The 23,858-nt window shown below is 45.0% G+C and overlaps 3 protein-coding genes across 3 annotated transcripts; 1 reads left to right on the top strand and 2 right to left on the bottom strand.

Annotated features, from left to right (window-relative positions):
- Positions 1-12: 12 nt before the first annotated feature.
- On the top strand, positions 13-7,247 carry LOC127296636 (elongator complex protein 5). The gene is made up of 10 exons (XM_051326805.2): positions 13-268; positions 372-464; positions 717-892; positions 986-1,032; positions 1,523-1,592; positions 1,985-2,211; positions 2,307-2,390; positions 2,494-2,569; positions 2,712-2,962; positions 6,876-7,247. The coding sequence occupies exons 1-9, from the start codon at positions 99-101 to the stop codon at positions 2,915-2,917; spliced, it is 1,149 nt and encodes a 382-aa protein (XP_051182765.1). The 5' UTR covers positions 13-98; the 3' UTR covers positions 2,918-2,962; positions 6,876-7,247.
- On the bottom strand, positions 3,252-6,736 carry LOC127296634 (endo-1,4-beta-xylanase 4). The gene is made up of 6 exons (XM_051326803.2): positions 6,440-6,736; positions 5,948-6,039; positions 5,464-5,641; positions 5,181-5,347; positions 4,977-5,072; positions 3,252-4,867 (listed from the first exon to the last, which is right to left on the bottom strand). Exons 1-6 carry the CDS (start codon positions 6,495-6,497, stop codon positions 3,743-3,745), a joined length of 1,716 nt encoding a protein of 571 aa, XP_051182763.1. The 5' UTR covers positions 6,498-6,736; the 3' UTR covers positions 3,252-3,742.
- A 226-nt stretch (positions 7,248-7,473) lies between the features above and the next one.
- LOC127296633 (endo-1,4-beta-xylanase 5-like) lies at positions 7,474-11,623 on the bottom strand. The gene is made up of 5 exons (XM_051326802.2): positions 11,436-11,623; positions 11,256-11,305; positions 9,258-9,483; positions 9,018-9,181; positions 7,474-8,921 (listed from the first exon to the last, which is right to left on the bottom strand). Exons 1-5 carry the CDS (start codon positions 11,497-11,499, stop codon positions 7,686-7,688), a joined length of 1,740 nt encoding a protein of 579 aa, XP_051182762.1. The 5' UTR covers positions 11,500-11,623; the 3' UTR covers positions 7,474-7,685.
- Positions 11,624-23,858: the final 12,235 nt, after the last annotated feature.

The following is a 23,858-nucleotide window of genomic DNA, read 5'->3' as shown; positions in this document are numbered from 1 at the left end:
GGAGGGGCTATTGTGCAAAATCTGCATTCCCTCGCGCTAGGGTTTATTTAAGCTTTTGGGTCGGGAAGCGCCGCCGGCGACGAGGAGGGGCTGCTGGGATGGCGGACGCGGCCGTGAGGTGCCTCCGGGACGGACGCCTCGACGGGGAGCACGCGCCGGCGCTGGCCGTGCAGGGCTCCCTCCAGTGCTGCCCGCTCGCCGCGCGCGCCATGCTCCACCTCGCGGCCGCCGTCGCCTCCAACGCGGCCGCCGGGAAGGCGCAGGCCAGGTATTGGTGCTGGGTTCCCCCTGTAGTATGCTGCTTTAGCTTGGCCTCGTCCGGATAATGATGCGAGTTGTTGTTGCTTGGTTGGCAAATTTTGGTGGTGCAGGGGACTTGTGGTTGTGGCGTTTGACCGGAGCCCGGAAGTTTACCTGGATTTCATGCGGCGGAGCGGCCTGGATTCAAACGCTTTGGGTCGATGGTATGATGTGGCAGAGCAATTTTCATTTTCATTTAGGAAAAATACCAGATATTTAGCATAGCCGACAATTTAGTACTAGAATTGGCATTTTTTAAGTTTGAGCTGGGCTGTGAAATCAGAGACTGTTTTCTGATAAATGTTCTGTCGCGAACCGTACATAGCATATCCTTAATGCAGGCCATAGTTAAAATGTTCATGATGAAAGAATTTACATGGATGTTTGTTTTATAATTTTTTGCATTGTTCCAACAGTGTTCGGATATTGGATTGCTATTCAGACCCGCTTGGTTGGAAGCAGATTATTCGAAGCCAGTCGCACCAAGAGGACAGTGGAACACCTTGCTCAACAAACGAAGGCAACATCACAATTTTCAGAAGCGTGAACGATGTTGATAAGTTGCTGTGCTCCATGATTGATCTTGGAAGAGGTAAATCCATCATATCATCTTTTTAACTTGTTGCTAAGTTTTCCTTATTTATGATCATGGAGCTAATGGTACACTAAATGTGATGGATATCAGGATTTGAAGGAGAGGGCAAGACCTATTTTTCCGTTGCTGTCGATTCAGTATGTACCTCGATGGAATCATTTGCATTCTGTAGAAACCATAAAGCTTACTTGGGGCAGATTTAATACAATGAAACTGGGTCTGTATGTGTTAACTGCATCTATGGCAAACGTTGCATCACATATTACTATATATGTTCTTCTGTTATAATTTAGTATTGTCGGCGTTTATAGAACTTTCTGCATTAATTTGGAAATTCCAGAAGTTGGTGCCAAAATTGAAGGGTATAGCCTTGTAGTTAGCAGCTTGTGTATTGAAGTTCAGTAGGTTTGTGTATCTTTTGGAAACATTTTACTCCCAACTGAATAACATCAACCTGTCATCCACATGCACTCTACAATTTGTATTTTACGATTATAAGTTGTTATTATCGATGTATTGTTTAAAGCAAACCAATATTTGCATTCTTTGTTATCAATAGCTCATTGCGCTTTCACAATATTACTTTTTTTTCAATGCTTAACAGAAAAATCCTTGATGATATTTCAGATAAGCTCTATGTTAAGGCATGCTTCAGTGCAATCAATTTCAGCCCTTCTTAGTAATCTTCGAAGCCATGGTATTATTTCTTATACTATTTGTATTATGGTGTGGTGCTTTCATGGTAGACACTGGACACACTAAAATATCCATCATTAACATCTGATATATATCATACATTGTATAAAACATATGTTGTATATGTCTCGTAATGTTAGCGGATACATGTTACTCCCTCTGTTCATAATTCTTGTTGTGAACTAAAAGTCTAAAACCACGACAAGAATTATAAAACAGAGGGTGTACGTATTAACTCAAAGGCCACACTTGAACACACCTCCAGCAGCAATGCCAGCATATGCCTAAATTGATTGTAATATTAGTAGGATGCATTCTTGTGGTCCAAGAGGTTGATAGACCATTCTTCCTGCGATGCTTACAGCATTAATGTGGGTTATCCTCGTATTGCAGATCAGATATCATCAATCCTCTGGTTAATCCATTCAGACCTCCACGAACCCAAGTTTTCCCGAGCTTTTGAATGTCTTTCTACCATGGTTGCTTGTGTAGAGCCAGAAGGTGTCGATTCGGTATATGGAGAAGAGCATATGGGGAACATATCTTTCCTTGAGCATAACTATTCTAGAGCAAAGTTCAATGTGCGCCTGAAACGAAGGAATGGGCGAGTAAAACATCTGGTAAGGCTCTTGGTTCTTTGGCATTCAAAACTTTCAACGTATTCTAAATACCACACACTGAAGAATTTGGGTTGCAACTATATCTGCCTATGCAGTATGAAGAGTTACATGTGGAGGGGTATGATGTAAAATTTCTTTCTTCTTTAAGTATGCAAGTGAACCAGAGTCTGCTGCCTAAGGTTAGTTGATACAACCCAACTTCTATAGCCCACACTTATCTTATTACTTGTTTGGTTTCTGTAACAAGCATTGGTTATGAATTGTGATATGTTGGCTCAACAGGTCCAGTTCAATCTTGAGCTGTCAGATAAGGAACGAAGTGACAGGGCAAATGTTGTTCTTCCCTTCGAACATCAAGGTACTCTTACTCTCATAATCTCATGTTATTTACCAAAAGTTAGTATATCGGTTAGAAGTTTTATGTGACACACTTGAACTTCCTGAGATGCATTGATGATGAATCAGTGACTGATTGTCCCTTGTTCTCACTTATATCTCAGGAAAAGGCGAGCCTATTCGTATATATGACGGTCGGCGATCTCTCCTAGAGGCTCAGCAAGATTCAGACTTAACTAAAACAGCTCTCCTAGATGAAACAAAAGCTCCTAAATCTGCAACCGCAAAAGGTGAAATTCATTACATTCGCGATTCTGACGATGAGCGACCTGACTCGGATGAAGACCCAGATGATGATTTGGATATTTAGCCACAATATGAGCTCAGATTAGCTTAGTTGGCTATCAAATTGAAGGTAACACTTAGCCCCACTGAGAACTGCAATATTATGTCAGTCGGCTTTTCCGTTTCAGTATTATTTATCTGATCACAGACCAGTAGGGTTGACGGAGTATGTCTTCTGTTGTTGTTTACAAAGGAAAGTACTACTTCCACTGGTCTGGAATTTCAAAAAAATACTACCCACTCCCACTGTTCTGAATTGTGAGTAAAATGTGTGCATCTAGTTCCTTCTCTAAAAGAATAAAACACCGAAATGTTGTTCAATCAATACAAGTTGACATCTGACTACTGACATGTTCAAATGACATAGTAAAACTAATTTAGACGTACAGTCACTTGATTATATCCAGAGATCATCTTGCGCAGACCAATCTCATTACAACTCTAATTTAGTTCCTTCTCTAAAAGAGTAAAACACCGAAATGTTGTTCAATCAATACAAGTTGACATCTGACTACTGACATGTTCAAATGACACAGTGAAGCTAATTTAGATGTACAGTCACTTGATTATATCCAGAGATCGTCTTGCGCAGACCAATCTCATTACCGCTCTATTGATTCTACACAGAGCACTTTCAAAATGCAGGCGCCATATCAGTGGATCAATAATTGCATATGCCTCTCAAAAATGTTACCTGTCCCCAAGCAACATGAGCAATGCCAAGCTCCAACACTAAAACACCTTACTGGACATGGATGTCTTATTGCAACACCACAAGATAGGTAACATAAAAGCTATATTGGCAGAAAAGCATAGCAAAATGTTACCTCTAGCTAGGCCAGTCAGTGAGTTACTCCTTAGCCTTGATGGTGACCTCTGACTTCGAGTCAAGATTCACTGTGTGCACAATGGGGTCCTTGAGTGACTTGTGCTTCACGGTAACATTGTATTCACCGTGGAAGAGCTCAGCCTCGAATACACCCTTATCATCGGTCTTGGCGTCCTTGGGCACGGCCTTCCACTCGGCGATGAGCTTGTCAACGATGTCCCCAACAGGAAGGTTCTTGAAGTTCTTATCCGTGAGGCACATGACATAGCACTCTTTAGCATGCCAAGCACCCCACAGCACTATGCCCTTCACCCCTGGGTGCGCAAACCCCTCCCTCATCACCTCCTCCAGGTACTCCACTTGCTTGGGCCCCTTCTTTACGTCGATCTCAGTGAGCCAGATGGGGACCTTGGCCATCGCAAGGGTGTCGAGTGAGCTCCTCACATAGGGGATGTTGGGGGTGTCGAAGTGGCTCTCCAAGCCGATGCCGTACTTGAGCTTACTGTTGCCCGGGTATGACTGAATCTGCTTGAGCTTGGCAAGGTACTTGGTAGGCAGCGGCGCTGCATCGTTGGGCTCCTCGATGGTGTTATACTCGTTCATGAAGAGGATGGGCTTGTCGTCAAGCTTGGCCACCTCCTTGAAGACCTCGGCAGAGGCATCCTTACCGAGCTTGTCCTCGAAGAAGCTGTAGTGGAGGTTCTCATTGAGCACGTCCCAGTGGATGAGCTTACCGGCATAGCGAGACACCACATTCTTCAGCCGTTTCGCCATCGCCTTCTTGAGCTGTGGCACGCTCAGCTTGCTCACCCAATCCATCTGTTTGCTCTGGTCGTCCCAGAACACGTTGTGCCCACGCACCGAGATGTTGTACTTTTCTGCCAGAGCCAACATCTTGTCCGGGATCTCGTACAACTCTTGATTCTGGTCGTATTCTGTGCTGTACCACTTCATCTCGTTTTCCATCGTTGCCACCGTGAACCGTGATGTGAACCACTTCTCATACTCTGGGATGTCCAAGATCTCCTTCGTCATTGCGTTGCCAAGGGGGAAACCCTTGGCCACCCGCTCCAGGGACAGCTCTGCGTCCGGCAGCACATTGCCGTCGGAGTCGTGGACGGTGATCTTTACTTTCTTCTTGCGCTCCTGCATTCATTTCAGAGTCAGTTGCGGAGCCGTAGTGTATTTATGTTTCTCTAACATTAATTAGTTTAGCTAGTGTCAGTTGTATGTAAATCAAATGGGAATTGTCAACCTTGGCAATAGATTCATCGCGATGAGACTGCCATTCTTCGAAGCTGAAGGGCTGCAGCGCCATGCTATCCACCATCAACTCTGCGGTTACGTTGGTCTGCATTGTTGTGTGTACAGTACTCAGTATAGTGTTACACATCCACATGCTGTGATGCAGTCTCGTTGATGCATCATGCGTGGTTATCTAACTAGCTACATTACATACCTCAAAGAAGAGCTCACCCTTGCCTGCAGCGACAGAGGTGGCGCCACCCTTGAGCATGGTCCAGCAGCCGGACTGGACCACTATCATGCCTGCGGTGTTGAAGTTACCGTCGGGTGTCACCAGGATGGCCCTCACGTCACCGGTGCTCTTGGAAAGCTGCAGCCAAGCTGACGTCAAGCATAAATGTTTGGTTAGTAGCAGCAACACCTAGCTTGGCATCCTCAAGTCAATTGACCAACTTGATTCCTGCTGCATGATCAAACATGATGGAGAAATCGATTACCAGAGAGGGCATAGTGAGTATCCTTTTCGAGCTCGACCTTGAGTGTGGAGCCCTTTGCTGGGGCGCTCTTGCTCTTTGCCATTAGGAGCTTCTTGCCACCAGCCGACACAGTGGCCGGCGCCTCAGCACTGGTCAGGATGCCGCCACCGTACAATGGTTTTGGCGGCTCCTTCTCGCACTGCATGCATCCCATCAGCCAACATCACAGCTGAACCTATCAGTCCTTGATCTCAAGGTAAATGTATACTGTATGTACGTATTGAAAACGTGTATGCAGACATTTACAAAATGCATTATGCACAGAGCCCAAAATTGTGCAAATTTGCATGGACTTATATCATGACTAAATGAATGAAAAACCACTTTTAACTTGTTTTTGATCTGTCTCAGATTGAAGGGAAGAATTTCTCGATTTTCTTAGAAAAAAGCCTAAGCGATATGTATATATGATTGGTGCATGCAGACAGAAAGGCAATGTGCTTGCCTCAATGTTTGCTGAATAGTCATATGTAACTGATTTATCCGACTTCTCCGATTTCTCCGACTTATCTGATTTGTAAGATTTTGCCAAGCATCCTGCATTGAGGGTAGACCGGGAGAGACAGTTATGTATTAGCACCCTGATTTGTATGTCCACAAACACCCGTCAGTTATAGATATAGTACAAGACTAACTGAATATTATTTTTCTCCAATCATACACCCGCAAATTTCTTCTATTGGATTACTTAAGTTCCCAAATCTAAATTGAAATATTCTGCATGGAAACTGAAATTTCATAGCTACCAGTCATGTATATATAGCATCTGCAAATCAGCGTATGGTAGTTTATACCTTGTCACCATTTACTACAAAATTGAGAAAATATTTATCAATATATGTTTTCTTATGGATACATAAACTTTAATTTGCACATTAACAAATCCATAGTGTTTGCATTCGGAAATCCAAATTGGAACTAACTGGGAACAACTAACCTTCAAAGAGGAGGACAACAAACAAGAGGAGGACGAACTTTCCTGTGCAGTCCTTCATATTTCCTATACCACTAGGAGCAACTGATCTCTGTGCTATAACTTAACTTTGATTCTATAAACTTGGGAGGAGAGAACTTCGGAGAGCAACAAGGTACTACGTTGAGTTTAGCATTTATATCAAGAAATGGCTGTCATAGAAGGAGATAAAAATAGTAGGAAGTCAGTTTCACATGTGTGGAGGTAATTAACCCATTGCATTTAGTGATTCACATGCTCATTAGATGCATGCCTGGCAGTTCTCAGTTGTCCGTTGACGTTTCAACGAGGTCTCCAGTTTATTTTATTTTTTCCTATATACTCCTATGAAAATGTAGAACATATTTGCTTTGATGGGTGCTCAAGTAATAAGAATCATTTGTTTTTCTTGCCTCGTCAGGTGCATCAGGTGTTCGCAAAAAAAGGCTAGGAGGTGATTCACTTTGCTTGGGTGTCTGATTGAGTGCAAACTTGTGATTGATCAATTTAAGCATCTGTAGCTTTGTCAGCATCGGAGGGAAACCTTTGTCCAAGGGTTTGAATGCTGAAGAATAGATCTGTTAGAAAGAATTTGTCACCTCGATTTTTCACCTTTTGGTGACGTGATGGCTAGTGTGGCACCATAACTGAAATGGGTTCATGACAAGAGAACTTGATGATTGAAGCGTATACAATAGTGTGTAATTGAGTATATGTTGACTGATGATTCAATAACAGTCTGATGAGTAAACAAACTGTCTGACCGGATTTTTGTAGCTTCTGGTGATGTGAATGTGCGATGGCTAGTGTGGCATAACGGCTGAAATGTGTTATAAGGTATAAAATGGTGTGTAACTGCGTGTATGTTGGCTCGATGCTTCATATGTAGATTAATAAACACATGAAATTTTGTGCCATAAGTTTTGATAGCTGGGAACTGATTTGTCTGGCCTTGCGCAAATCTCGATTGTAACCAATGTTAATCTCATCATATGTTTGTTGCAAGATCTAGGCTGACAGAAACGAAATGCAAACTTGTATATATAGAGATATAAAGAAGATCAAATAGAACTTCTTTTTGTTTAATATACTATATAGTATAATGAACATATGATCCATCGCCTCTCCAGGAATGAGAATTCATCAATCTCATGGGCGGGAACAAACAATGCTCTAAACCAACAATCAATGCTATGGCACACGTATCGAATCATCGCACAAGCTACTAGTACTAGACGTGTATGGTGTACTCGTTGTCGGACTCCTTATCCACGCTGAGGCTCTGCACGACGGCGGCGTTCGCCGCCGCCTCCGGGTGGGCGACGGTGACCTTGTAGTCCCCGTGGAACAGCTCCGTCTCGTAGTAGCCGTCGGCGTCCGCCACGCCGACGTGCGAGCTCGTCCTCCACTCCCCGATGAGCCTGTCGACGACGTCCCCGACGGGGAGGTTCTTGAAGTTGTTGTCGGTGAGGCACATGACGTAGCAGCCCTTGGCGTGCCACGCCGTCCAGAGGATGATGCCGTGCACGGCGGGGTGCGAGTACACCTCCCTCATCACCTGCTCCAGGTGGTGCGCGTGGTCGGGGCCCGGCGCCACGTCGATCTCCGTGAGCCAGATGGGCACGCCGGCCTGCGACATGGTGTCCAGCGCCGCCCGGACGTAGGGGATGTTGGGCGTGGCGCCGAAGTGGCCCTCGAGGCCGATGGCCATCCGCGCGCCGTTGCCGTTGCCGGGGAAGGCGCCCTTGATCTGCCACAGCTTGCGGAGGTACTTGCTGGGCTGGCCGTTGGGGTCCCCGGGCTGCTCCAGCGTGTTGAAGTCGTTCATGGACATGAGCGCGCCGCCGTCCATGCCGTGCGCCTTCCGGTAGAACGCCGCCGACGCGCCGGAGCCGAACTTGTCCTCGAAGAAGTCGTAGTGCAGGTTCTCGTTCACCACGTCCCACGCGATCACCTTGCCGGCGTAGCGCGACATGACGGACTTGATCCTCTTGGCGGTGGCGCGGCGGAGCTGGTCGGGGCTGAGCGCCTTCACCCACCCCATCTGCGTGCTCGGGTCGTCCCAGAAGATGTTGTGCCCGCGCACGGCGATGCCGTGGCTCTGCGCGAACCGGAGCATGGCGTCAGGCACGGAGTAGTCCTCCCGCCCCGGCACCACCTCCGTGCTGTACCACTTCATCTCGTTCTCGAAGGTGGTCACCGTGAACCGCTGGGTGAACCACTGCTGGTACCTCTGGTTGTGCAGGATCTCACTGCTCATTGCCGACCCCAGCGGGAAGCCGCTCCGGACGTGCTCCACGCTTATCCGCGCCCCCGGCACCGGGTTGCCGGCCGTGTCGCGGGCGCGCAGCCGCACCGTCTTCTTCCGGGCCTTCTTGATGGCCGCGCCGCGGTGGGCGTCCCACTCCTCCCTCGAGAACGGCTGCAGCGACACGTTGTCCACCCACATGTCCACCGTCGAGTTGCTCTGTACGTAGTAACCAGAGCACGTACGCGAATGAACAAATCTATCTTTTCACCGACGATCAAGGTGTTCCAGGAGAATTAAGAGAGCTGTGTTTACCTCGAAGTAGAGCTCTGCCGGGCCGGAGGCGGCGGTGGTGAGGCCGCCTTTGAGAACGGACCAGCAGCCGGACCTGGCGTCGACGCCCCCGGCGTGGACGAAGCCGTCGGCCGTCTTCACGACGGCTACTACGTCGGCGCTTCCGTCGCTAACCTGCAACCAAGCTGCACATTGCAAATTCCTCCATGAGCGACCATGCTGACAAACTCTGAAGAAAGAGAAGGTGCTATGGATTCAGACCTGAGAGGGTGTAGTGCGTGTCGTTCTGCAGGTACACCTTCTGGCTGACGCTCTGGTACGAACGCGTCCGGTTCGTGGCAACGGCGTACCGGTTGCCCGTCGCCGCCGAGGAGGCCTCGGCGACGCTGCTGTACCCGAAGACCGACCAGCCCTTGAGACCGTCGTCGAAGTTCGGGTTGACGATGACGCCGCCGCCGTAGTGAGGCTCCAGGGGCTCAGCCAGGCACTGCAAGCGCATTCGCGTATGTCAGCGTTAACTCAGCAAATGTTAGCAACAGTAAAATATCAGTAACGGTAGATTTCTACCATGACTGATTAAGTCGAGTGGTACGGTTAATCTAGATTTGACTCGTGCCTAACGGCCAAAACTGCCAACCGACGGACCTCGTCAAGTGTCAACGTCTCGGTAAAAGTCACCAAAAAGGTCGTTACCGTTCGGAACAAACTGATAGTAACCGTCGCCAAACTACAAGAGATTCAGACTGTTCAGACAAGTACGCGCGTGCCAGATTATTTAAGAGAGCACTGGTTGTACCAGATTTTTTGTTTGGTAAAGTATCACTCGACTACTAGGATTTTCGTCTTCCATGCAACTGTTTGACGACGGGCTAGAGGTAGTAGCACTAGAGGAATATTGTTTGACTTTACCTGCAGAAGTCCAAGTGATCGCATATTTAATGGCGCCTAACATGAGACTAGCAAAATGAAAGTTCAGAAAAAAGGCACAATTTCCCCAGATGTTCATTGTGTTTGCGAAAACAAGGGTTAAAACATGCATGCAGTTGCTGCTTTGGTTGGGCCCTTGTTGACTCTGAACTCCTGTAATGGGACACTCGACACACACTGACAACTGGAGAACTAATCACAGTATCTTCACCAACCAACCGAAGGAAAAAAGCTAAGTGCCCGGGTAAGCGCATGATTAGCACGCATTTGGGTGCCCTAAAACTGAGTGGAACGAGTGCGTGCATTGCAGTTTGCGGTGTGTGGCGGACACTGGGGTACACACGCCCTCCCCTGTGTGGTCTTGCCCAAAAAAGCTTAGCCGCCATTACCATGTATCCCAGCTCTGAATCACAAAGTTGCGTTCACAAATCACTGGCATGATCAAAGTGTATTTGCATGTCACACCGCATGTAGCTTCTATGTTTGGTGCTGCGTGTGATCTGTGCCAATTTCTTAGACCGGCGCCCACATTGGGGTTTAGGTAGAGAGGCTTGGTGTTGTATTCGAAATGGGAGATGATTTACTGGTAGAATGTTAGGCTGGAAACGGAGCGGCAGACTGGAATAACGCCACAAGGGTCAAATTGGCGTGTTGGATTCGGGGGCATTTTTGTATGTGGCGCGCGATTGGTCCGATAAATTTGGCATGGCTCTGCACAGACTTTCCATCTCTACCTGTTCTTGGCGTCACGTCATCGTCATGCTTCTTTCCACACGGCCGGCCTTAACACCGAGTTAATTCTTCCTGTTTGTTCGGTTCGCTTCCACCAGTGGTGTGCTCAATAAGGATTACTAAATGAAAGAGAGAATGGCGATCGATGGAGCAGAGCCATCTGTAAGCACGCATTAGATATCGATCACCAGCGAGCTAGTTGTGCAAAATCTAGCTAGCTAGGTACCAACGCATGTATGCATACATGTCTCGATCGATCGTGCGCCGTCACCGGCGGTGAGTGGACTCGGGCCGGCCGGCGGGCAAAGATCACACGGTGGAGACTAGTGCCGTGCGCCGCCACCCATGCGCACGGCGGCCCCTCCCGCGCGCGCGTGCATGTAACTGGCTAGCTGATAGCTTGTCAATGACGACATCGATAATCAATCGATCGCCAACAGAAACATCTTGGTCAAGAACCGAAGAAGAAAAGGAGTTTTTTTTATTGTTGTTATTGTTGAACTCGAAAAGGAGTTGGCTGCAAAAGGCGCCAAGCTCACACGGGGCGCGCGCGGTGGCGCAACAGAAAAAAAAACCCGGATATTATCCTTTTGTACGTACCTCGGAGCTGGACGAGTAGTCGTAAGGAACTGACTGCGCCATGAGAGCAGCTGCTTGACGAGAGGAAGAGTAGTTAGTTAGCATCGCGACTGATCAGTAAGCTTCTTCAACCAAGCGCTAATTAAGCTAGTAGGTGTAGTCAACCAAGAAGATCAATTGAAGGCTCAGTTAAGTTTTTACCGTTCACCAGGGCGGCGGCCCACACCAGGAAGAACACGGCTGACCTCTCCATCGAGCCTCGCATGTCGATCTCTACCGAGGAATTGGCTCGAAGATGAGCGAGGGAGAGGGAGAGGGAGAGATATATAATGGAGAGGGATCGCTCGCTCGGTGGCCAAGCTAATTGCAGTTGCACCTATGCTGCATGCATGCCGTGGCCTGGGTGTGTGGGCACCGATGGCTACTTATATAGCCGAGCCATCGTCTCGAGAGAGTTTACTGTTAGAGCGAGCTAGCAGCCTAGCACACATGTTCCCGCGTCGTTGCTTGCGTTCAAACGGCGGACATGGACCCTACCTCTACCTATCTCAGTTAGCTCGCCGTGCATTGGCCGGCGGGACTGTGCCGCGCGCGCGCATGTGGTGATAAACTAATTCGCTACGGCTACCATGCATGCGTCGTTAAAACTCTGGCGCCCTACGCACTAATCCTAACTCGTTTGCGTTGTTTGGCCCCTTTGTTGACCTGGTTCGTCTATGTACGTACGTGGTGTCTCCACTGATATGGCTAGCTATTTCTCACCACAGTCGTACTTCCAGGCGACAGAGTCTGGTTAAGTCAGAACGTTTGATTTGGAGAACGTGCCTTTGCTTGATTTGTTTAGTCCAGCTTAGATTAGAAATGGAGGATCGCATAATCAAATACACAAATAGCTTCCTCCTCTCCCAAAAAATACAGCAATATTTTCTTCTTCGATAAAAGACGTCAGCAGCTAACAGTATATTTTCATTTTGTGAACTTAAGCTCGCTCTGCTTATTATTAATTAATAGGCAACTTTTCTTTTGACATAAAAAAAGACTGCTATTTGACGGAACGCAACATGGGCTCTATAACTTGCTGTTTTCTATAGCGGTGTGACAAATTCTTAGTGAACGAGAAGGCATTTTTCCAAGTTGCAATCTTACTTGCAACTGGAAAAAAAATCCCCGATGAAAGAATAACTGGATTGCATCCAAGAGATTGGGCGAGGAGTAGGCCACTCTTCAATGTGTAAGCTTCAGTTGTCGATACATCTTGTACAAAATCAAATTTGTACTTGTTTTCCGCTACAAACTTACCAGAAGAATCATGAATTACTGCTCCTGTTGTACCCCTCAAGGAGTCCGCGTCAAATGAAGCATCAACACTAACCTTCACACGACTCGGGGGCGGTCTAAACCAACCTCCACTCTTCTTCTTCGGCTTGGTTGAGTGAGCATTAATAAAGTTCATTGTCAAGGTTGTTATTGCGGTCGCTGACCTTCCAAAGGACTGCACATATATTTTCTCCCTGAACATGATGTTTCCTTTCCCACAAAAAATACCAACATGAGACATCAATGATTTCAGTCATGTTTCATTGATCAAGCACAGACGATGGCACCCCCGAATCACATATCAATGTCCCAAGTACTGACTGACCTGCTCGGTCCACCTCACAAGCCTCATGAGTTTGAAATCCAGACCAAGGTCTCTCCATACCAGCTTTGCTCGAGGGCATAGAAACAACATATGATTCACATCTTCAGCGTCGCCCTCACACACCAGGCTTTTAGGATTAACTCTGACATGTCATATCCTGCATAGTATGCCAAAGAAAAATCCTCACTTTGGTGGGTACCTTTAACTTCCAAATCTTCTCCGACATAGGGTGTGGATTGATAGAGCCCACACTTAGGTCATTACCAATTTTATGTCCAAATTGAGATTCCCACTCATCATGATAGGCCGTACGAACAGAGAATGTACCCGTTTTTGTCAAGCTCCACGCAGCAAAATTCCCCATCTCATATAATTGTCAGTTGGGAATCCTTAGCATAGAAGATTGTATGAGAGCTCTAAGGGCATATACAATACAAGGTGCTTGAAAGAGGTGCTTATAGAAAATAAACCTTTTTTTACTTGAGCACCAATGCTTAAGTATATAGGACTAGTGCTTCATAATGCACCTCCTCTATAGAAATGAATATTCATGCGTAAGGAAGACCAGTTTTATAGCATAAAAAGGGAAACCGGTTTATTTGGAGATCATCACATTTTTGTGTAAAACCGACAACCAAAACCATTTTCCATGTTTTTCTTTATCATCGCTCATTCGAATTTTATTGTATTTGTTTCTGAAAGCTAAGTGTATGTATTTATTTTATTTTTAGAATAAATATCTCGTTCCGGCTAGGTAGTCAGTCAATTAATAGAACAGTATGTCCTTAATTAACCCAAAATGTTGCAATTTTCAGATAGGTAGTTAGTCAATTACTAATTCTCGGTCGAATGAGAACTAACCAAATTCTCAGCCAAGTTATGTCCTTGAATTTTTGCAACTCATGATATAAATTCTAAAAGACATTGTTTTAAAGAACCATTACATAGTTCTAGAAAAAAAAAACCTACAGATGCAAGTGGGTCAAAGTTAGGGTGCCATCTACCCTTTTTAAGTTTAAAAAATGAACTAAACTTTCTGTTAGCATCATCATTCTGCAAAAGTTATTTCAAAATTTTACACTAAATATGATGGACGGTACCGAAAATTTGACTCGCTTGCATTAGTAAAAAAACCTGTTGGATAGTAGTAGTACTGTAGTAGAATGATTAGCCCATGCAGCTAGCATGGCAAGAAAATTTGGCTCGTCCCGTTTTCCAGAGGTTAGGCACGGAAACTTTCGTCTTCGATTTATGGTGGCTAGTAACAAACGAGTCGAGACTATGCGGTCATGCATGCATGAACACGGCTCGCCGCAAGTTGCGCGCGCGCGACGGTTGCTGACGGGATGCATGAGAGTAAGCGTGTACGCTACACCACAACACCAGGTACGCGCGCGCGCGCACGCCCGCCGCCACACCACAGGTGACAGGTCCCGTGGCGTGCCGCCGATCGAGCTAGCCAGCGGCCTGCGCCCGTGGGTGTGCGGTGCCAGCGGCGGCGATCTAGCTGACGAGCTCCACGGGCAGACGTGCACTCTTCTCTTGCGCGCACTCCCGATCACAATCAATCAACAAGTCAGTTCAGGTTCAGCCGCACGTATGGTGCAGCTGCAATCAAGCAATGTGCGCATGCATGCACTTGTCCCGGTTAAGCAATGTGGGGCTCGAGCGGCACGCGCCTTGATCCTGACATTACCTTGCCTTCCGATTCCGTAAACATGGTCATTATCCACGAGCAGCATGGTCGTTTGCTATGGATCAGAGAAAGGTAGGAGCATACGTACGTATTGTACCGTCAGGTTGGGCGGAATTAATGTGATCCATTGACCTTGAGAGGTGCGAGCGGCGGCGGCGGCGCTGGGAATGGGAGGACATCTAGGGCGCGCGGTAGGGAGACCCGCCGGCCGGCCGCCGAAACCATCCATCCTAATCATGCATGACGACGGCGAGGGTGGGGCTGCAGGGGCCGGGCACCTGAATGTGCGTGGTGCAACCGTCCTTCAGTTCAGTTGGGCAGCGTCGACGTCTGATCCTCTGTTTCTTTTTCTCAACAGGAGATCCTCCGTCCCGTGCATGCCGCAGCCGTTCTGCCGAACCTCCCAAGTCCCAAAGAGCAAGGAGAAAAACTGCATTTTCCTTTATCTTATCCTCTGACGATCTGCTTTCGGAAAGTCGCCTCATAACTGTGGAACCAACTATGCAGACCAGGAGCTGCAAAAATAAGTGTCGTGACGTGAGCTAGCTCCGAGGGGAACTGGCTAGTGAGACAAAGTTTGGCTTAGCCCACCTGGTTTTGAGTTCTCCCACCTTCTGTCTTAGGACCTCTCTAGTTCATATCCTACAAGTATAGAAAATACAAAATAATACATGATCGCAATGGCATGCCTACTTTTTGGATTTATCGTAACATTTCTTTTGTTGGACCATAGTAAAACAGGCGATTACTCAAAGCCGTTTGATGACACGATACTACGTCCCACCGATATTGGTTTTATGAGGGTCTACGTCTATACTGTGTTGCAAAAAAAAAAAAAACCTCCCAATTGTTAATGCATGTAGATACCAGAACATACCCCAGGGCTTGATCTGCCTAGTTTTAGAGTTTTGGTTTTTGGTTCTCATTTTCGTTTCCTTCTTCTGACCTCTTTTTGAGGTCATCATGTAATTTTTTTTTTTGAGCAAAAGGTCATCATGTAAATGATTTGCTTCCTTCCAATCCAATGGAAGAGTGGCTACTTCTTTAGCCTTATATACAAAGAAGATAAATTTGGCATGGGTATGGGCAGCCCACCCCAATAATCAGGTTGGGCTTGAGCTCCCTTTTTAGAAACCTACCATGAAACTCTGAAATACTTAAAGATACTCCCTCCAATTTATATTACTTTATCATTAGTGTGGATGTATCTAGAACTAAAATGTGTCTAGATACTTTCACTCACACAACATCTACTCAAGATTGGAATCATGGAGTATTGATATTAACGAATCACTACTGAAAGGATAATTTGCCTTGGTGTGAAAAAAATAGCTTTAACCTAGGACCTGATCGACCTTGAAAAAAAAACTATACTTTGATATGTGATCAATCGGGTTATCACCTCGATTGACAACCCGAGCTATGCTAGGTTTACCGCATCTTTCAAGCGATATATGCTTGCTTTATCTGTATGTTCTCCACACACACACAAAAAATTACCAAATTATATTGCAATGCACACAAATGGAAGCATTTTATAAAAAAATCATAGATATATGGTGAATTGTTTTACTCTCTCCGGTCTATTTTACTCATCGCTAAGATGGATGTATCTGGAGCTAAAATGTGTCTAGTTAAACCTATATAAGTGACAAGTAATATGAATCTGAGGGGGTAGGAGTTTTCTGAATTTTAGATACAATGCCTTCCAAAAGAAAGAGTTTATTGGGAGCCAAAAGTCATCTCGAGGAAATTAATTGAAGCTGATGCATATATACTCTCTCTCTCTCTATGTATCACAAATAGATGAGGTTTTAGACATGCAATTTGTCTAGTCAAACTTCTAAACTTTGCCACAAATATAACTTAAGTTATTCATATTGGAATTTTTGAAAATCATATGTATAGATTTTTCTCACGAGGTATTTCTAGATTCTTAAATTTTCTTGATTTTTATACATTAACCTACTATAGAAACCATTGATAAAATTCTACATCTGACAAACTTTATCAATGTGTCGACAGCGATGCGCCTGTGGTGACTTCGTAAATTTCAAGATCCAATCCGCCAGCTCAGTCTTTCGGAGGTGCTCATAGAGGTAGAATGTGCGTGTGTACGTTCATACGGGTGAGTGTATGCGCGTGTATGTGAACGTCTACGTCTGTACTGTGTTTCTTAAAAAAGAAATTTGAACAAGAAACAGAAAGGATAAGTATGCACACATGCAGCTCACAGAATGATGTATGTTGCGCGCCAAAGCAATTTTGATTAGAAGAGACACATAAACTTGTCGTATACACTACTTGTTGCATGCTGTCTGATTGATTTGCCTCTTCCGTGGCGTATCCATGCGGCAGAGGTAGCGAGGGAGTTCTTCAAATCGGGCCAGCCCCGCATCAATGCGTCATTACCCTCCCGTGCCGTTGTCAAATCTTGGACGATGTCGTACCGTTTTTCCAACTGCCGCAAGCTTCTTTGATCCATATTCATTTCCTACAGGGAAGACCGTTAAGTTCGGTACATGGCGTTGGAGGAGAGCAACGGCAAGGAAAACTTCAAAGAGGGGTCCAAGACTTCCAGCCCAGCCGAGGCGCCGGATGTGGAAACGCATGCATACGTGTGGTTGCTATCACCGGCACGCATTGCCAACATGTACCGCACGTCTAATGTCAAGCGATAAATAAAACGTGAAAGAAGACAAAGATGAGCAGCCACTGTTTATATTAATAACAAATGGACCTAACATGGTTGTATAGTTAGTCATCGAGCGGCATGCTCTTGATGATCAACCACAACCAACTAACAATAGTTACCGGTAAATGACTTCTAAGGAGTACTTCGACTCAAAATTTGCATGCTCAACGTTATGTTACTTCATGCCCATGGTTTTTTGAAATCCCTAAGTAGGAGCAATGACCTTCATCTCTCCTTTTTCTTGTGAAAGATCACAATCCCTCTATTAATCTAGCTCAGCTCTCCCTTACCATATGCCTATGGTTGTTACTTGTTGTATTGGTTACTTGCTCTAAACACGTGTCTTACTAGCACCACGGCAACCATATGCCACCGTTATCGGTAGCTCGCATCGAAATTAATTTCATGCTTAATGTCCACATCAGACTTAGCTAATTGTTTTGGTAAGCAGGAGTAATAACCTTATCCTCTCCGTCGCGTGAAAGATCCCATTTCTCTATCTCTACTCTTCTCAATTAGCGCATGTACAATGAAGTGACGTCTGCCTTCCCTTTCCATGTAGGAATTTGCTCAGTAGGAGGAGAGAGGATTAAGAAAGAGATTGTTGTCTTCTCTTAACTAAGGGATCATAATAAGAGATAATGCATTGACAACTTGTATCTATTGCTTTTCTAAATGGTGTGGGTGGTTAAGGGAAGACAGGTCGCCTCTACCATTGTACATGCCCTTAGTCTAGCTTCCTTTCTCATTTCTCTTTTGTTTTGTGGGTGCTCATGCATTTGTTGTTCACTACTACAAGCTTCCCTCTAAACCTTTGGCTTCCTAGCGCCGCTTGAGCCACCCTCATTAGTATGCTTGCATTGTCCTCTAGAGATCCAGTTCAGTATTGTCATCGCCATTACACTATACATTTTTTACTTTGGGAATAATGTTATATGTACCAGAGGGGGGCCACGAGGCCTGGACGAGCACAGGTGGTGTGGGACCCACCCTAGGCCGCGCCACCATGTCTCGTTCCCTCCTCGAGTGTCCGCAACAATTCGTTTTGATCTCAAACTGACGGGTTTGACTTAAAAACCACTAAACCGAGGCTAAACCTGCAAAGATTGGAGGGGAAAACGATGTCAAAGCCATCCCCGGTTGCATCTCCACCCTCTCCAACATCATCAACACCACCAACATGATGAATAGGGAGTAGTCCACCTCTGGACTATGGGTTTGTCTTGATCTATCCCTTTCTTGTGCTATGTTGTTTAGATGTCATATGAGTTTCCTATCGTGATTATGGCTACATTTGTAATTCCTATGTGGTGGATCTTTTGTTTTATTCGATGATCTATGAGATATGAATATTTATTGTGTTCTTGAGGTATTAATAGATGCATATTGTTACCGTGTTCTTTATTACTTGTTCTGATCAAACTTGTATGTAAGAGCATGTGTGGGGGACGGTGTGTATTTGATTGAGTAACATGGTGGTAGTAATGAGTTGTGACAGCAAGCCTCATATCTAGTATGGTCGTTACCATTTCTTTTGTTACGTCACTAGGGATAAAGTGAATGCTATATAATCATTAGTGATAGCTAAGAAGTCTTGTTTAACCTATGGATCATATGTTTGATCTATTGTGATAAGTGTAATTCAAGGTAGCATATTTGTTGTTTCAACATCATGTCAAAGTACCTAAAGCTATGCTCTATTAATTCTTAAATGTAGATTGCTTGGAGTGTACCCCTTTCCAATATTTACTTATCTATCGTCTTCTTAATGCCACCACACCTTTATGAGAGAGTAGGCAAGTGAACTCATGAACCCCGGTCCACTTTTTATTATAAGAAACAATGTTTACTTGCTTTTATTTGCCTTTACATTTTAGCATAAACTAATTTCAAAAATATAGAAATGTCTTTACTTCTTGCAACTACAACCAAATCCCAAAAACATCTTTAGTTTACTTTCGAATATTTTATTTTATTATTATTTTACTTTACTAATACCAGAGCCTTGTACTTGACAACCACACGGTGGAGTTGGGGCACAAGACAAAGATTTTTATTTGCAGGTGGCTAGATGAGGTTGGAAGAAGCTTTGCCTTTGTTCCCCGAGAATTCGATATGAACCCCGAGCCACCCTTGTGGGAAAAATTTCTCTCACTGCATCACTGATACGTCCTAAACGTATCTAGTTTTTCGAACACTTTTGTTGTTTTTTCCCTCTAATTTGTGTGTTTTTGAATACAACTAACGCAGACTAACACTGTTTTCAGTAGAATTGCTCTAGTGTCTCATTTTTGTGCAGAAATCCAACTTTCAGAAAAATTCCCGGAAAATATCGCAAAGTCCCTATTTTACCCGAAGACTCGCGGAGCCAGAAGACGAGACAGAGAAGAGCCAGGGGGGCCACACCATGCCTAGGCGCGGGCCAGCCCTGGCCGCGCCTAGGGGTGGTGTGGCCGCCTCGGGCACCCCCTCGACCTCTCATCCTAGCTATATTAAGCCTCTGACCTAAAAAAACAGGGGGGATGGTTCGACGTTTTTCCAGAAAGAGTTCTGCTGCTCTGCCGCCACCAGAAACCCCAATCCAGGAACCAGAATATCCGTTCTGGCACCCTGCAGGGACGGGGAATTGGAGGAGATCATCTCTATCATCATCACCTACGCCTCTCCATCAATCATCCATGATTCCCCCATCCATGTGTGAGTAATTTCCCCACTGTAGGCTGTAGGGGATGGTAGGGATTGGATGAGATCATTCATGTAATAGCTATAAGATTGTTAGGGGCATGGTGCCTAGTATCCGTTATTAGTACTTTTGACATTGTTGCAACTTGTTGTGCTTAATGCTTGTCACTTTGGGCCCGAGTGTCATGATCTCAGATCTGAACATGTTATTGATTCATGAGGATAATTATTGTTTTTGATCTTACCTGCAAGTTGTGTACACATATCGTTGTCCGGAACCTGAGGCCCCAAAGTGACAGCAATTAGGATAACCAGAGGGGATGGCTGTGATGTGAGGATCACTGTGTTTTCACAGAGTGTTAATGCTTTGCTCTGGTGCTCTATTAAAAGGAGTACCTTAATTACCAGTAGATTCCCTTGAGGCCCCGCTGCAAACGGGCTGGTAGGACAAACGATGTCGTGCAAGTTTCTCCTTGCGAGCATGTACACTAAATAGGAACACGCGCCTATGGTTACTTAGTACTTGGATGTTTTTATCATTGTTACTTGCAAATTCCCATGTCTTGCTTATTATATGAATTATCTTCTCCATGCAGCGTCCGCTCATCCATTCTTATGTCTACATTATTTTAATCTTGTTGTCTACTGAAATCACTGATGCTGCTATTTTTATTTCATTACTGATGTTACTTCACTACTGCTACTGCTATAAAACTGTTACTACAGATAAACTATTGCGAGCAAGTTTATTTCCAGGTGCAGCTGAACTGACAACTCATCTGTCAAGGCTTATAAATATTCTTTGGCTCCCCTTGTGTCGAATCAATAAATTTAGGTTTTACTTCCCTCGAAGACTGTTGCGATCCCCTATACTTGTGGGTCATCAATCACTCTGCACTTCGAGTCCCAACTAATTGACACACTTGATATAGTGTCATCAGCATCGCTGGAGCCTTAAGAGTGTTACCCTACGGCTCGGGAACACTAAAGACATAATCGGGACGCCTCTCCGATCAGTGTTCTTCAGCGGGACCTAGATGCCCATAATTACCCCTGTGTATTCCACAAATATATATGTTATTGAACCATAAACGTTGAGTCATATTCCCTTTGTTACGTCGATACTAGTCTTGTCCGGATGTAATCGTCGGTATCACTATACCTAGTTCTATCTCGTTACCGACAAGCCTAATCAACTTGTTCCTGTGATATTCCATCCTCATGACCTATTCATATGTTGCGCAGCTTCATGGATGTAATCTCACCGAGTGGGCCTGATACGTCTCCAACGTATCTATAATTTCCGATGTTCCATGCTTGTTTTATGACAATACCAACATATTTTGTTCACACTTTATATCATTTTTATGCGTTTTCCGGAACTAACCTATTGACGAGATGCCGAGAGGCCAGTTGCTATTTTCTGCTGTTTTTGGTTTCAGAAATCCTAGTAAGGAAATATTTTCGGAATCGGACGAAATCAACACCGAAAGTCTTACAAATACGCGAAGCTTCCAGAGCACCGGAGAAAGGCCAGAGGGGTGCCAGGGGGGCCCCACACCCTAGGGCGGCGCGGCCCAAGGGGGGGGCGCGCCCCCCTATGGTTTGGGCAGCCTGTGGCCCCTCCGACTCCAACTCTTCGCCTATTTAAGCCGTCGTGACCTAAAACTTCGATACCGATTGACGAAACTCCAGAAAGACTCCAGGGACGCCGCCACATCGTGAAACTCCAATTCGGGGGACAGAAGTCTCTGTTCCGGCACCCTGCCGGGATGGGGAATTGCCCCCGGAGCCATCTCCACCGCCGTCTCCACCGCCATCTTCACCGCCATCGCTGCCCCCATGATGAGGAGGGAGTAATCTACCCCCGAGGCTGAGGGCTTCGCCGTAGCTATGTGGTTCATCTCTCTCCCATGTACCTCAATACAATAATCTCATGAGCTGCTTTACATGATTGAGATTCATATGAGTTTTGTATCACAATTCATCTATGTGCTACTCTAGTGATGTTATTAAAGTATTCTATTCCTCCTGCATGGTGTAAAGGTGACTAGTGTGTGCCCCATGTGGTTCTTGTCGTAGGCTATGATCATGATCTCTTGTGGATTGTGAAGTTAACTATTACTATGATGGTATTGATGTGATCTATTTGGTTATGTTGATCTATCTTACACTATAAGGTTACTAAAATATGAACATTAATTGTGGAGCTTGTTAACTCCGGCATTGAGGGTTCGTGTAATCCTACGCAATGTGTTCATCATCCAACAAGAGTGTAGAGTATGCATTTATCTATTCTGTTATGTGATCAATGTTGAGAGTGTCCACTAGTGAAAGTGTAATCCCTAGGCCTTATTCCTAAATACTGCTATCGCTGCTTGTTTACTGTTTTACTGCGTTACTACTGCTGCAATACTACCACCATCAACTACACGCCAGCAAGCTATTTTCTGGCACCGTTGCTACTGCTCATATATATTCATACCACCTGTATTTCACTATCTCTTCGCCGAACTAGTGCACCTATTAGGTGTGTTGGGGACACAAGAGACTTCTTGCTTTGTGGTTGCAGGGTTGCATGAGAGGGATATCTTTGACCTCTTCCTCCCTGAGTTCGATAAACCTTGGGTGATCCACTTAAGGGAAACTTGCTGCTGTTCTACAAACCTCTGCTCTTGGAGGCCCAACACTGTCTACAGGAAAAGGAGGGGGAAGTAGACATCAAGCTATTTTCTGGCGCCGTTGCCGGGGAGGAAAGGTAAAAAGGTACTCACACTCCGGACCTCGGCTACTAAGCTATTTTCGCCGTTGTAAGTACTCGAAGCTATTTCCTTTAGATCCTGCAATTGCATCTTTTTGTTTCTTGTTTACACTAGTTAGGCATAATGGAAAACAACAAAAACATTGGTGAGCTTTTTAGTCTTTTTCCTGATTTAGAATTGTTTGATGCGAAAATTAAAAAACCTATGGAACCTTATTTGCATGCTAGTAGCGATGTTATTAGTATGAATGCAATTACTGCTAATGCTATGAAGAAGTCTAAGCTTGGGGAAGCTAGTTTTTGTGATCTTTTTAGCTTCCCATCTTTAGGGGAGAAAATTTGTTCTGATAATGCTTTATCTCCCATATGCGATAACTCTAATGATGCTTCTGATATTTTAAATCCACCTGCCGAAAGTATTCCGTATAAAATACCTATGCAAATTATTGAACGTGTTATGGACAATCACTATAAAGGGGATGGAACTGTCCATCCTAGAGATCATTTACTGTTTTTGCACGAATTATGCGGGTTATTCAAGTGTGCAGGTATCTCTATGGATGAAGTGAAGAAGAAGCTATTCTCCGTTTATTTGTGCGGTAAAGCGGCGCATTGGTATAAATTGTTGGAGAATAGGCATTCTCTTGGTTGGGAGGAAATTGCATCTCTCTTTTATTCTAAATTTTATCCTCCGCATGAAGTGCATATTGATAGGAATTATATTTATAACTTTTATCCTCGTGATGGAGAGAGTATTTCTCAAGCGTGGGGGAGATTGAAATCACTAATGCTCAAATGTCCCATTCATGAGCTCCCCCGTAATGTTATTGTTAACAATTTTTATGCGAGGCTTTCAGGACAACACAAGGACTATCTGGACGCGTGTTCGGAGGGATCTTTCACAAGCAAGGAGGTTGAAGCTAGGTGGGACCTTCTTGATCGGATTGAGGACAACGCTGAAGGATGGGAGAACGACAAAGGTAAAGATTCAGGTATAAATTATGATTATGAATGCATTGAAGCTTTTATGGATACCGATAAGTTTCGAAATATGAGTGCTACTTATGGTCTTGACTCTCAAGTTGCTGCAAATCTTTATAAAGCCTTTGCTTCTCATTTTGAATTGCCTAGGAGGAATTTTGATAAGT

Source organism: Lolium perenne, chromosome 4, assembly GCF_019359855.2.
Source record: "Lolium perenne isolate Kyuss_39 chromosome 4, Kyuss_2.0, whole genome shotgun sequence".
NCBI classification, from domain to species: domain Eukaryota; kingdom Viridiplantae; phylum Streptophyta; class Magnoliopsida; order Poales; family Poaceae; genus Lolium; species Lolium perenne.
This window is presented reverse-complemented; position numbering and strand designations above follow the sequence as displayed.